Source organism: Chrysochloris asiatica, unplaced genomic scaffold, assembly GCF_000296735.1.
Source record: "Chrysochloris asiatica unplaced genomic scaffold, ChrAsi1.0 scaffold00194, whole genome shotgun sequence".
Taxonomy (NCBI): Eukaryota; Metazoa; Chordata; class Mammalia; order Afrosoricida; family Chrysochloridae; genus Chrysochloris; species Chrysochloris asiatica.
Window position 1 is genome coordinate 630,911 of NW_006408712.1, and position 14,869 is coordinate 645,779.

The following is a 14,869-nucleotide window of genomic DNA, read 5'->3' on the forward strand; positions in this document are numbered from 1 at the left end:
GTAGTTTCGAACTGCTGGCCTTGCAGTTCACAGCCCGATTCGTAACCACTACGCTACCAGAGCTCTCTCATATCAGATTAATTTTATTAAAAACAATTAACAGCACTAGCTAAAACAACAGTTATCTATTGACATTTTGATTAGGATTGCATTGAATTAGTATACTTTTCAATGTTTTAGAAATGAAAACATTGGTTTTTAATTATGGAAAAGACATTCATAGGTCAATTTTTCTAAGACTAGAATCAACTACTTATTCATTACTTTTCTAGAAACCAGCTTCATAGTTATAAAACTAAGTGAAAATACACAAAACTTGTTCCATAAAGACATACCTTTACTTTCAAATTTTTCACCCACTTTGACATTGCCAGAGAATCCACTTTCTATAAGACAGTGCTCAATAAGAGCTGGTCCATAGGCTATAAAAGCAGAGTATTATTGTTAATATTTTCTTATGAAATTTAAAGCTCATAATATAAATTTATATATCAATACAAATTATCTACTCAATAACAGTTAGTGACAATAACTATGTTGTTGTTGTTGTTGTTATGTGCCGTGGAGTCGGTTCCGACTCATAGCGACCCTGTACATGGTTTCCAAGGCTGTAAATCTTTACGGGATCAGAAAGCCTAATCTCTCTTCCACGGAACAGCTGGTAGTTTTGAACTGCTGACCTTGCAGTTCGCAGCCCGATTCGTAACCACTACGCTACCAGAGCTCCTTGAAAATAACTATGAGTTTATCTTATTTTGAAAGATTAAAAATAACAACTCAAGCACGTGTAGAAATTTGAAAGTATAAAAAACTTGAACTCAGTGCATACTACAGGAATGTAATGGAATTGAGCCACAAACAAAAAAGATTACAAACCAGGACCAAAAGAGAGATATTCCAGGAATGCAAGATTTGTTTAACATCCAAATGTCCATTCATATGGAAAAAGCCATATGATCACTTCAACTGATGCAGAAAAAGCACTGAACAGAATTCAACTCTCAACAAACTAGGGATAAAAGGAAACTTCCTCAAATTGATAAAGGTGTCTACAAAAAACCTACTCTAACATCATACCTAAGGTGAAAAAGTTTTATAGAGTAAATTTTCTCTAAGATCAGGAATAAGTTAAGAATGTCCACTTTTGCCATTGGTATTCAACAATGTACTACAGGTTCTAGTTAGAGGAAAAAGACAAAAAGAAAAATAAAGGCATCCAGCCTCAAAAGGAAGCAGCAAAGCATCTTTATTCATAGATTTTATGAACTGTATGTTACAAAATTATAAGGAATTCACACACAAAAAATTAGTTTTGATTCGTCTGCAGGATATACAATCAATGAATTTCTACCCAAAAATGGAATTTAAGAAAAATAATTCCATTCACAATAGCATCAAAAAGAATAAAATATTTAAGAATACATTTACCAAAAGAAGTGAAAGTTTTATACACTGAAAACAACAAAACACTGCTGAGATATTAAAGATCTAGACAAATGGCAGGACATTCCCTGTGCATGGAATAAAAGATTCAATAGTTAAGACACCAATCTTCACAAAATTGATATATATATATTCATTCCACAGAGTCCCTTATCAGAATCTCATCAGGCTTTCTTGAACAAAGTAACAACCTGATCTTAAAACTGACAAGGAAATGTAAAGGACCTAAGCTAGCCAAAACAATTTTGAAAAAAAAAAAAAAGTTGGAGGATTTACATTACCTGATACAAAATATTACACGAATTTGCCATGGTGAGATTTTGACTGAACTGAAATTTATAAAACTTAAAACATACTGACAGTTTAAAAGTTCTAAAGATAACTTCCTATGCATTTTAATTTCACAGAAGAGGAAAAATTATTCTCTAGTGCTTAGTAATCAAAGGTATATGCCTCCACAATGTCTTTTCCTTGTTCCCTATTATAGGATAAGTGATGATCTCAAATGTCGTGGTGGCATATGTGTTTCAATGATTCTTTTCTGACTCACAGTAACCTTGAGTAGGGTTTCCGAGACTGCAAATTGTTAGAGGAGCAGAAAACCTCATCTTTCTCCTGGGGAGCAACTGATAGATTTGAACTACTTACCTTGCGGTTAGCAGCCCAGCTCAGGTCTTAAATATAAGAGATTATTATCTTTACTATGGTTATCAATGGGGTCTGACAAGACACTGGATGCTCTGAGATCCACCAGTAAAAAGGACAAAGTGGTTATTAAATCAAAGATTAATATGTAAAATATTAGTATTGATTTCTTAGACTACTACAGCTAGCACTGAAATGTTAGTTAAGATGACACTATTAGTTTGCCCAGAATTACTGAATGAAGCTGAAAACATCAAGAGAAGATGGAAGGAATACACAGTCAATGTACCAAAAGGAAATGGTTAATGTTCAGTCATTTCAAGAGGTAGCATATGATCAAGAGCCAATGATCCTGAAGGAGGAAGTCCAAGGTGCATTGATGGAATTGGCAAAGAACAAGGCACCAGGAATGGATGGAATACAAATTGAAATCTTTCAAGAAAGTGAGGCAGCACAGGAGGCACTCACTAATCTCTGCCAAGAAATCTGAACTATCTGGCCCACTGACTAGAAGAGATCCATATTTTTGCCCATTCCAAAGAGAGGTAACCCAACGGAATGAGGAAATCATCCGACAATCTCTTTTTATCCCATGTGAGTAAAGTTTTGCTAAAGGTAATACAGAAATGGCTACAAGCATACATTGACAGAGAACTTCCAGAGGTTCGAGCCAGATTCAAAAGAGGCTGTGGAACGAGGGATATCACTGCTGATGTCCGATGGATCTTGGCTGAAAGCAGAGAATATCAGAAAGATGTTTACCTGTGCTTTACTGACTATGCAAAGGCTTTCGATTGCGTGGATCATGACAAGCTATGGACAACATTGTGAAGTATGAATATTCTGGAACACTTAATTGTGCTCAAGAGAAATCTGCACGTAGACCAAGAGGCAGTTGTTTGAACAGAACATGGGAACACAGAATGGCTTAAAATTAAGAAAGGTGTGCTACAAGGTTGTATTCTTTCACCATACTTATTCAACCTGTATGCTAAGCAAATAATCCGAGAAGCTGTGTTATATGAAGATAAACATGCCATCAGGATTGGAGGAAGGCTAATAAACAACCTGCAATATGCGGATGACACAACCTTGCTTGCTGAAAGTGAAAAGGAGTAAAACATGTACTGATGAAGATCAAAGAGCACAGCCTTTGGTATGGATTACACCTCAATGTAAACAAAACAAAAATCCTCACCACTGGACCAATAAACAACATTCTTACCAATGGAGAAAAGATTGAAATTGTCAAGGACTTCATTCTTCTTGGATCAACTATCAACACTCACAGAAGCAGCAGTCAAGAAATGAAACTACGTATTGCATTAGACAAATCTGCTGTGCAATACCTTTTTAAAGTGTTGAAGAGCAAAGATGTCAGCTTGAGGACTAAGGTGCACCTGACCCAAGCCATGGTATTTTCAATAACCTCATATGCATGTGAAAGCTGGACAGTGAATAAGGAAGACCGTAGAAGAATTGATGCTTTTGAGTTATGGTGTTGTAGGAGAATATTGAAAGTGCCATGGGCTGCCAAAAGAACCAATAGATCCATTTTGGAAGAAGTGCAGCCAGAGTGCTCCTAGGAGGCCAAGATGTCCAAACTTTGTCTCTCATACTTCAGACATATTGTCAGGAGGGACCAGTTGCTGGAGAAGGATATCATGTTTATTAAGGTGAAGGGTCAGAGAAAAGAAGGAAGAGGAAGACACCCCAATGAGATGCATTGACCAAGTGGCAGCATTGATGGACTCAAGTGTGGCAATAGTAGTGAGGTAGGTCCAGGATTGGGCAGTATTTCGTTTTGCTGTGCATAAGGTTGCTATGAGTCTGTACCAACTCGATGGCACCTAACAACAACAACAACAGTTTGCCCAAGTGTTAGATAAGACACCAATAATAGTATTGCTTTTAAAAACAAGTCTAAAAAAAAAATCACTTTATATAGTATAATAAACTACTTTTTATTGAAAATACTCTTATTTCTATAAAATTAATTTAAACTCCTTTCTATATTTAACAAATTGCTTTAAATATTTTCTTGAAAACCACATAATCTTGCCAATATTTAATTGTTACATGCAGAATTACTCACGAAGTAAGGGATTAAGAACTCTCTTCAGTAGTTCGCCTTTAGGGGCACTTGCTATTATTTCAGTCAGCCTAAGAAACAAAATTGACACAACTGTTGCTATCTTATATTTAACAAACCTAACAGTAATGTTTACATTGATAATATTTGTATCAATTCACTTGATCTTCACAACAATACTCTGAAACACAATAATTAGTTCGTTTTCCTCATGTGAAAATAGGTCAGAGTTAAGCTGTTCTAAGATAAAATATTTTTCAACAATGTAATTTTGCTTATCTTTCATACAAAGGACATTAAAGAAACATTTAATATACATTAAATATTGTCTGTGGATCCTGTGGTTATATTTCAGTGTGATCTTCAAATCAGCAGCATCAATAGCACGTGGGGGCTTGTTAAAAATGCAGATTTACAGACCTTATTCCACATCTACTAAATAAGAAACTCTGTCAAGTAGAGCCCAGCAATCTACAAAAGTAAAAAAATATTGCTGCAAAATCATAGAAACCATTACTAAACAAAAATATCAAAATGTGAAGGTATTATTTCTCAATCTATCCTCCACCTAGGTCCACATACAGCTTCTTTTTATTACTGTGGTGTTTTTTTAAGTTCTTATTATGAACTGAGTAATAGTTTACATGGGTGAACCTCAGTTTTACACTCATAGTTCCATTGCAATAATTACAATCCCTCCATGCATCACCATTCAGAAGTATATACTTCCATTCTGTTTTTTTTTTTTTTATATACATAATCACTTAAACATAGGTCTATAAAGTTCTGAAGGCAGTGTTTCCATCTCTCTAACTCTTCCTTGAAGAGTTCTGTGCTCTTTTATTTACACATCAAAACAGAAGTTTTGGTATCTTCAAAGGACTCAGATTGTGTTCCTTTTAAATGTTCTTTGAGTTTGGGGAAAAAGAAATCTGAAGGGGCAAGATCAGGGTTCTATGCTCGATTGGGTAAGGTTTCCTAACAAAATTCTTATAGGAGGCAACCCTTACTACCCTTGAAGAATGAGCAGGGTACATTGTCATGATGGAAAAAAATTGCTCAGCCCAACTTTCCAGGTCACTTTCTCAACCATGAAGCTTTAAATTTTCTTAAAATTTTTTTCCTAATAAGCCCCTGTGATCACCCAGTATCCTTCAAGAAAATCTAATTATAAAGACATTTATATATGATAAAAATGAACATTGGGAATTATGATTACAGAAAGCCTGTAAGCCTGCCTCCAGCCTATAACTGAATTGCTGTTGTTGTTAAGTGCCGTCGAGTCGATTCCAAACCATAGTGACTCTGTATAGGGTTTCCAAGGAGCAGGTGGTGAGCTTAAACCACCGACCTTGCAGTTCACACGACTTTGCAGTCTGACGGATTAGCCCACAGCGCCACATCAGGACTGAGTAGGATTTGCTAAAAGGAGAGTTAGAATTTGCCCAGGGAAACAGGCTTCTTATTAAGCCTTTGTAGAGTATGGAGCCTTAGGCGGAATCCTGAACTCCACCCAGAACCTTGAGGTAGAACATTCCCACTTATTTCAAGCAAGCTGTTTCCTTTGGAGGTATCAAGGCAAGAGAAAGTCCATCAGGGAAAACACCTTTCTAGGACTGAAACTGAAAGAGAACCCATGAGAAGTATAATGTGCTAGCTAGTGGCCACCTGGGTCTACTTGTGAGTGAAAGTGGGAGAAATATAGTAATGAAGACATGGGCTGACTCTGGTCATCTTCTGTTGACACCCGTTGACCTTGAGATATGAGAGAGAAGAGGAAAGGATGGCTGGTCTGAAGTTTAGGGAGAACTCCTGAGCCCATCGGAACTGACCTAGCCCCTGGGAGCTAGGGCTGAGAATGAAGCGGCCAGCTGATATAAAGGGCATGGAGGTGTGTGTGAACTCCCATCAGACCTAGACTGGATGGCAAGTTAACTAGAACTCAACCAGATGAAGATAATGATGTCTGATACTGCCAGTAAGTATAAATTGCTACAATTTTATGAACTGGACTTTTGCTTAAGGATGCAGTTGCTCAAAATTCCAACCAGAATGGAAGGATTTTTCTTATCAAGGAACAAGTTTGTTTCCTCAGTTGTTTATTGTTGTTGTTAAGTGCTATCAAATCTGTTCTGACTCATAGTAACACTGTGTAGGGTTTCCAAGGAGTGGCTATTGAGTGTGAACCACCTGGGTCTACCTGCGGTTCAAACTGACCTTACAGTTCAGTTCTTTATCCTACAGCACCACACCAGAGCTCCCCAGTGCCACATAGGAAGGGGCAATTTAGACACTGGCTATCAAAAATGGAAGGTTATAAAGGCATGAAGTGGCTGACTTAAAAGCTTTCTTAAGTGCACTTATTTTCAGAATGAGAGGGGTTAAGGTAGAATCCCCACTAACAGTTGTCCTCTTTTCCAGAGGAATCTGATGAAAGCGGTTGGGGGATAATGGTGACAGGACTTTATGATTCAATTGTTAGTAGGATTAAGTATGACTGTCACAATTAGAATTGTCTCAGGAACAGATTAGAATTGTTTCAGGAACAGATGATCCCCAGACCATCAAGAAGGAAGAGAATGAATCAAGTGTGAGATCCCTACTTAGAAAAGCGGCAACAGCAGAGATGGTGGCCAAGACAGAGCAGCTGCAGACTTTCTAGGCCCATGGACTGAATATGGCTGTGTGCCTACGAACAGGACGCTGGCTTGCAGAATGTGCTCTTTGGACATTCAAGTGAATATATTTTTGTTTTGTTTTCTATGTGTACAAATATTTTTGCTTTGTTCATTTGTGACATGTAAGATGTAAGTGGGCTACCCAGAGAAGCAGACACACCAGAGCTGGAGGCAGAGATGATGATGTGGAGAGATGGAACACCTGGGGACTCTGGACTTAAATGGAGAGGGGCTGTGTGCTGACGGCCAGGAGGCGGGCTTGCAGGGTGTACCCTTTGGTTGTTTGATGATGCACGGAGGGGATTACAATCATTGTAATGAAATGAAGTATGATAGGACGAATGTAAACCTAATGTTCTCCCATGTAAACTATCGCATAATTCACAATAAAGCATTAAAAAAAAATGAATAGCACTACCTAAGGGGTGGGAAAAAAAAATGTAAGTGGGGAGGCACAGGGAAGGAAGTAAGATAACTGATGTTGCAGGGAGGGAATTGTAATCACTGAGATGAAACAAAGTGCATAATTTGTTGAATGCAAAGCTGATGATCTTGTCTGTAAATGTTCACTCAATTCACAATAAAAAGTTTAAAAAATAAATAAAGAAAATCTAACAAGATTGCCTCTTTGGAATCCCACCACTCACCGTAACATTCTGAGCTGACCCCTCTGCCTTAAATTTTAACTGGCCCAGCAGGTCATCTTGGAAGCCATTGCTCTGAGTGGACCTTATTTGGAAAGCAACCCCAAACCCCCTAAGGAGACTAAGACAAGAGTTTTACTGATAGAACCTATCTGCAGCTATCCACTGATCACAGAGACATGTTTTGTTTAGAATAAACCCATGCCTGTATGAACTGGAACCACAGCAGCAATACTTTTTAACAAGCTCTCTGGGTGATGCTGAGAGGGAAACTTTTGAGAACCACTGCCTTTCCCCCTCTTCCACTCACCAGTAGACCAATGTCTTCCAACCAGCAGAGTACAACTACAATTATCATTTTATCCTACCCCACTCCCTTTTCTTACCTAAACAAGAATTTTTATCTTCCTTACACTCTGCCCAAAACATCCAACTATCATCTCACAGAATAGCTAATAACTCCTCTCACTTTACCAGGACCTTCCTAATCTAACATAAGAAATAAAAGTAACACAAATTCAGCTTTAAAAGGCACACATTTGTTGCTCACAAAGTTTATTTGCTTCCACACACATTTATCTAGTTCAAGTAGTCTGAATTTAGACAAATGATTTTCTTATCTAACAATTCTATTCTGACATTACTTCCTTTACCTTTATATACAATACAAAATTACTAAATAAAACATGTTACCTTTCCAAAGTAAACAAAGGTTCAGCAGCTCTAGCATGATCAACTGGGTAGCGCTCCCGAACAGCAAACTTAACATCATCTGCTTCATCAGTTCGAAACCTTAAGATATTTAAAATTAGGTACTCATAATCTGTAAGAACAATGTTCCCCTGCAAAGGAATAAAATGTAAGTTAATGTTCTTCCAAATCATTTATGATGCTTCTTAAAAATTAAAAACAAAAGTAGTCTTTTAAAAACCTAATTACTATAGAATGTTGGGAAACATGATTACAGAAAGCTTGTAAGCCCATCTTAAACCTATAACTGATATGAATACCTAAAACGGGTTCTATAACTTGCCCAGTGAAACAGGCCTCCTGCAGAGAGTCTTTGCAGTATCTAGGACCTTAGGTGGAATCCTAAGCCCCATCCAGAACCTTCTGAGGTGAGACACTCCCACTAGAAAGGACAAGCAAACCAGTTTGAACAGCTAGAGCAACAGAAGATACATCTTCAAAGAATGATCAGCAGGAAAAGCCCAAAACAAATATGGCACTATGATTGGCTACTACAAGAATAAGCAAATCGTTCACCAGGAAGCCATCAAGGCAAGCAATCAAGTCCCTTCAGGACAAACCCCCCTACAAGACTGAAACTAAAAGGGAACACATGAGTAGGTATGCAAGCTTGCTGGCAACCACATTGGTCTACTGGTGAGTGGAAGAGGGGGAAAGGCAGCAATGAAGAAATGGGCTGAGTTCAACCACATTCCATAGACTCCCACTGACCCAGAGATGAGAGAGAGAAGAGGAAGAGCTGGTAGCTCCAAAGTGTGGTGAGACCTGGGGACACCTGAGCCCATGGACAAAGACAAGGCCACGGAGGGGTTAGAGCTGAGAGTGAAGCAGTCAGCTAATATGAAGTGAGGGGAGATGCACAAGAACACACAAACTTGCACAAAGTACCCATTTGACCTAGCCTCGATGGCTTGATAATCACAACGTGACTAGAGGAAGGTTAAAAAACAAAACAAAACACAATTTTTGATAATGGAAATGAGTGTAAATTGCTACAATTTGATGAACTTGACCTATACTCATGGATGCAGTAGTTCAAACTACCAAGAGAGAGGGAAGGAGTCTTCACATCAAGGATCAATGCTATCCCCTCTGTATACAGGGTAGATAGGGATGGGCAACTTAAGACCACTGGCTACCTAAAATGAAGGGGTGATAAAGGCACAAAGTGTCTGGTTTACAAGTTTTCAAGATGAAGTTTGGTTTAAGAGTGTGCGGGTTATCTCAACTCATAGTGACCCTGTATACGGTTTTCGAGCTGTAAATGTTTTATGGGAGCAGAGAGCCTCCTTTTTCCAGTGGAGTGGCTGGTGAGTTTGAATAGCTGGTCTTGTGGTTCCGTATTTATCCTACAGCGCTACCAAAACTCCTCAACAAGATCAAGTCCAGAAATTTTTATAAGCACCATCCATGGCACGTGACACTCATCTACACTCAACTTTTATACATATTGTAGAGAAATGACTATGAACTATCACCTGGAATGAGACATATCCAGTTCCAAATGTACAAGTGGGACAAAGATTTTGTCAGACAGTCCAGCCTATACCATGTACCTCAAGCAGCTAAGTGGCTGTGGTATAACATGCCCTGTGTACAACAGCTTCTGAGTGATCGCTTAAACACGTTACATTATGGATTCTATATGAATATACCTCATGGAGTATTTTTTTCTATTGTCAATGTTCAGTTGTTTGTGTTCAAGTAAATGCCAGTAAAGAAACTTCATGTATGTAACAATACTTTGCAAGTTAATAAAGGGTTCCTTTATGTTCTTAAAAGGGGATAAGATTCTTAGGATTCAATAGTAAGTAATATTTATCATGGTAACTGCAACCGTCACAATTGTAAAGGTAGAAGTTTTATAACAAAAACGGTGGTGGTGGTGGTTATATGCCGTGGAGTCGGAACCAACTCATACTGACCCTGTACAGGGTTTCCGAGGCTGTAAATCCTTATGGGAGCAGAAAGCCTCATTTTTCTCCTACAGAGTGGCTGGTAGTTTTGAACTGCTGACTTTAAGGTTCTCAGCCCGATTCGGGAGTATTTAAATCTTACAGTCCAGAAACAGAGGATCCTAGACCATCGAGGGAGAAGAGAACAAGTGGAATGCGGGACCTTATCCAGAGAAGCAGAGACACCGGAGATGGAGGCAGAGATGAGGATATGGAAAGGGAGCAGCTGAGAACTCTAGATTCATAGAAAGAGAGGGGCTGAGAGCTGGGTGGCCAGGAGGCAGATTTGCAGAATGTGTTTTTTGGTGGTTTAATTATATATGCCTGAGTGTTTAACAAAAACAGCAACAAAAAAAGCTAAAATACGCTCATATGATCCGAGAGTAAATAGACAAAGGCTCACAAAACAGACTAAATGCTTTAGAGAAAGGAAGACCGCTTAAGGGAAATAAGACCCAATTTATCCAGACTACACTCCCAGCTAAGGTTACTCAAGGTATAAGTAGATTTGTGTTATCTTTCAGTAACCCAGAAATTAATTGGAACTTAATCCAACAGCATTTTAGGAGGTTGTGGAACAATATACACTTGTCTGGGGATATTCATCAGCTACATGCTCAAATTTATGATATAAGTAATTCTCAAAGTGAACACTGAGTGGCTACTCATTTGCTACCCCTGCTAGAGAGTAAGATCCCCTAAGAACTTGATTGAACCTTAGCATAGTGATCCTGCTTGGTCACCTTAGAGCAGGTGGTGGGCCGGCAATGTCGGGCGCGTGGGGTCCCCAGCTGATCTCCTCCCTCCCTGCCTTCCTCGGATGGCGGCTGTTTATGCTGGACGTGTGGCCAGAGACGGGTAAGGATCACGTGGAACCTCGGCTACTTAAGACAGAGACATTGCCATGCTGCAATGAGTCTCAATGACTGGTAAGACTGAGGAATTCGCACTGACCACCTAAGACAGGCAGGGTCCCTTAAACAATCAATAAATAAGGAGGATTCAGATGCAGACAGTGCAGACCCGGTCAGGAGGCCAAGCCCCTGTGGGCCCAAGCGTTGTTGACCGTCCAAACCATAGGCTCTGAGGATCAGACTCTAGCCACCTAGTAGACATAGCAAACTGTCCCTCATCTGATTATTCAGTAATGCTTGTTAGTAATCTCATACATGAGCCCTGGATATCCACAGACAAATGTAAAAACCTTCCCTAAAAGCCGAGACTGTAAATTCCAAAAAGCCAAGTCCCCCCCCATCCAAAAAAAAAAAAGCTAAAGAGGTTAGAGAGAAACACTGTAAACTGATGATATATGGTGGGGATAATAATCAATGTAATGAAACAAGCTATATGAATGGTTGAATGTGAAGCTGATGATGTGCCCTGTAAACTTTCACTCAATGCAAAATAAAAACATTTAATTAAAAAAAAAAAGCTAAAATAAATAGAGAAATACTGTTAACTGATGGTACATGGAGGGGATTATAATCATTGTAATGAAACAAAATATATGATTTGTTGAATGTGGAACTGATGATCTGCCCTGTAAACTATCACTTGATTCACAATAAAAGCTTTAAAAAAAACCAAAAAAAAACCTAATTACTGTTTATAAAAATCAAGTTGCAAAACAAAGAGCACCTGAGTCACATCCAAACAGCAGTCCTTCCATTTGCCCAGTCTGTATTTTTATTTTCCAACTGTGATGTAGCATAGTGGTTAGGAATCTACCAGCCTCTCTGCAAAAGGAAGATACAGCTTTCTGCTCCCATTAAGATTTATAACCTCAGAAACCCTATATAGGGTAAGCAGTTTGAATCTACCAGCCACTCAGTGGGAAAAAGATTAAGCTTTCTGTTCCAGTCAAGAGTTATAGCCAAGATGACACACAACCATCACCGCTGTGACATAAGAGACAAATTCTAAAGACTCAACATTTGAAACGAAATAAAGGAACCTAAAATAATTTAACATTTATTATCTGGTGGTGTGCTGTGGAGTTGGTTCTGACTCCTAGTGACCCTACAAAGGGTTTCCAAGACTGTAAAATCTTTACAGGAGCAGAAAGGCTCATCTTTTTCTGGCCGAGTTGGCGGCTCTATAGAATTTACTAATAGAAATGCCTTACAATAACACCTTAATGACCACCAGTGGTGCCTCTTGTTAACTTGCATGAGGCATATCCATAAACAGTGTAGTTTCTTAAAAGAAATCCCATCTAGGCAAATCACTGCAAGACTACTGAAAACCAAAAATAGTACAAAAATCTTTTAAAACATCCAGATTAAAAAGTCAGATTACTGGCAAAGAAGAAACAAAACAAAGGCCATTAATTTAAAAAAAAAAAACAGTGGTTACCAGAAGACTACGGACAGACAGACAATTCCCGGGTTATGAACCTCCAACTTAGTTAACTCCTATTGTTGTTAAGTACCATCTAGTAGATTCCAACTTATAGCAACCCAGTATAGGGTTTCTGAGAAGTAGCTGGTAGGTTTGAACTGCTGACCTTGTGGTTAGCAGTCCAGAGCTTATCCTACAGCACCACACCAAGAGTCCACCATACAAGTGCCTTTAAGTGTTATGTAAATGTGCTCATTTTGAAACAAATGAACTAACACCCCTTGCAACAAATTATTTTATCACAATCTCCTTTAATTTACTGCATATGCAGCTTTCAAATCATTGAAAGGATAAGGAGCTGAGTGCTTTTAACTACTGTGCCGAAAGGTAGTGTCAACCAAAACCATTCTCTGTCCTTTAGGTTCTCTATGATTCTGTTTTAAATCAGAGAACCTATAGGGCAGAGTAGAGCTGCTCCACAGAGTTTATGAGTATGCAAATCTTTATGGGAACAGACAGCTTAATCTTTCTTCTGCTTAACCCTCTGTACCACACCAGGGTACCTTTCAAAATGTAAACTACCAGTTAATTTCTTCAATGTTCAGATCTTCATCTCATAATCATAATGCCATTCTAAATAATTACCAAAAGCCAATCAAACTCACTGCCATCCATTGACCCTATATAGGGTTTCCGAGACTGCCTATCAGTCTGCCTAAATTCTGATGTCAAGTTAAAGTGAAGGTTATTACTAAAAAATTATACACCTATTCACACTTTTATCAACTATCTTATATCCAACATTTCACATTTTTGACAACTCTTAAAAACATTATCGGAGTACTGGTGTGGCACTGTGGGTTAACATGTCAGACTGCAAAGCCGTCTGAACTGCAAGGTCAGTGGTTCAAGCTCACCAGTTGCTCCTCAGAAACCCTATACAGGGTCACTATGGGTTGGAGTCAACTCAACGGCACTTAACAACAACAACAACAACAAAAACATTATCAGGCAGCATTTCTTGATGATCCGGCCCCAGAGGGAACTGTAGCTGGACTGGGGTACCCTCCAATATACTAGAGACAGGAGCACCCTAAACAATATATTAGAACCATGATGACAACTTGGCCACATGCAGGATGGTGACTGACTACACGGTAGTCTCGAACACTTTCTTTCATTTATCTAAGTATCTGTCTGGCCATGAAGGACACAGGGTGACAGCTGGGCAAAGTAAAGTCATGGAAGGGCTGGAAGAAAGCTTAGGCAACAGCCTGAAGATGCTGGAGAGATTTGGGTCAGGGGGCAGAGAGGAAAGGGGGCCATGCAGGGCTGTGAAGCTGGGGCGGATAAAGGACTAGTGGTACCCCCACTCAGGACTCTTTAGTGGTGGGGAAGAAGGGCCACACTATGTGTATCTTGAGGTGTACTGGGGCATCCTCCAAGGGAACCTGATGGGCAGTGAGTGAAAGGGGAGCAGGAGGTGGTTGCATACTAGCACCAAAAACGGGCACAATCCCCAACTCTCACATACCACAGATTTCATATAATGACCTGGTCTTTGGAACCTAAGCATGACAATAAGTAAGGAGTGGGTATATTTTACTTGTGTGGCATTTGATTATTTTCCTAGTGCGTCAAGAGTCTTTGACAAAGAAAAAAATATTCCCACCCATGTTTACAGCACTGCAGTGTAGTGAAGTATATAACGTCTCTTTTAGTCATAGTCTCTAACTTACACCAAATAACATTTCTGCCCTGCTGGGTCTGGGTAAGAGAAGGTGGATGAAGAAGCTGATAGGATTATGGCCTTCAGTTGTGAGTGGTTAGAAGTAAATTGTGATAGTAAAAACTTGGAACTTAACATGTATAAAATGAGCCATCAAAAAAGAAAAGCCAGGAGTGGAGCAAGTCTTTTGGACCCAAAGATGCCTACGCACTGACCCTCTTGGATCCAGGGACAGATGCTGTGACTCCAAAGCAGCAGCAGGAAGAGTGGCAACAGCAGACCCAACAGCCAGAACCTAAGATATAGTGATGGGCTCCCCAGCCCATGGAACAAATAAAGCAGAGTGACTTTGGCAGGAGATTTGCTTGCAGACTAGGGTGCTTCCACTTAATTATTAGGGGGGCTAAGTTTACTAACCCATGAAGCTAGTGCCAAGACTCAGGCTTATGGTGGATGGTGTGTCCTGTGAGCATTTATCAGCAGTCCTAAAAGAGCTTTATAACACTGGTCAGGCAGAGAGAGGCCTGCCTGTGGGCATGAATAACGAGAGGCTGTCCTGAAGGGACAAATGCACCCTGAGCATTTCTGAACCT

At 39.4% G+C, this 14,869-nt stretch overlaps 1 protein-coding gene across 2 annotated transcripts in view; it reads right to left on the bottom strand.

Annotated features, from left to right (window-relative positions):
* The window catches only part of NEMF (nuclear export mediator factor), a 73,352-nt gene that overhangs the window by 50,641 nt on the left and 7,842 nt on the right, over positions 1 to 14,869 (bottom strand). For both annotated transcript variants that reach the window (XM_006872331.1, XM_006872330.1), the window contains exons 5-7: positions 8,196 to 8,344; positions 4,184 to 4,251; positions 336 to 422 (exon numbers count right to left, since the gene is read on the bottom strand). In XM_006872331.1, the coding sequence (XP_006872393.1) occupies positions 336 to 422; positions 4,184 to 4,251; positions 8,196 to 8,344 (304 nt within the window). The remainder of the gene's footprint in view (positions 1 to 335; positions 423 to 4,183; positions 4,252 to 8,195; positions 8,345 to 14,869) is intronic.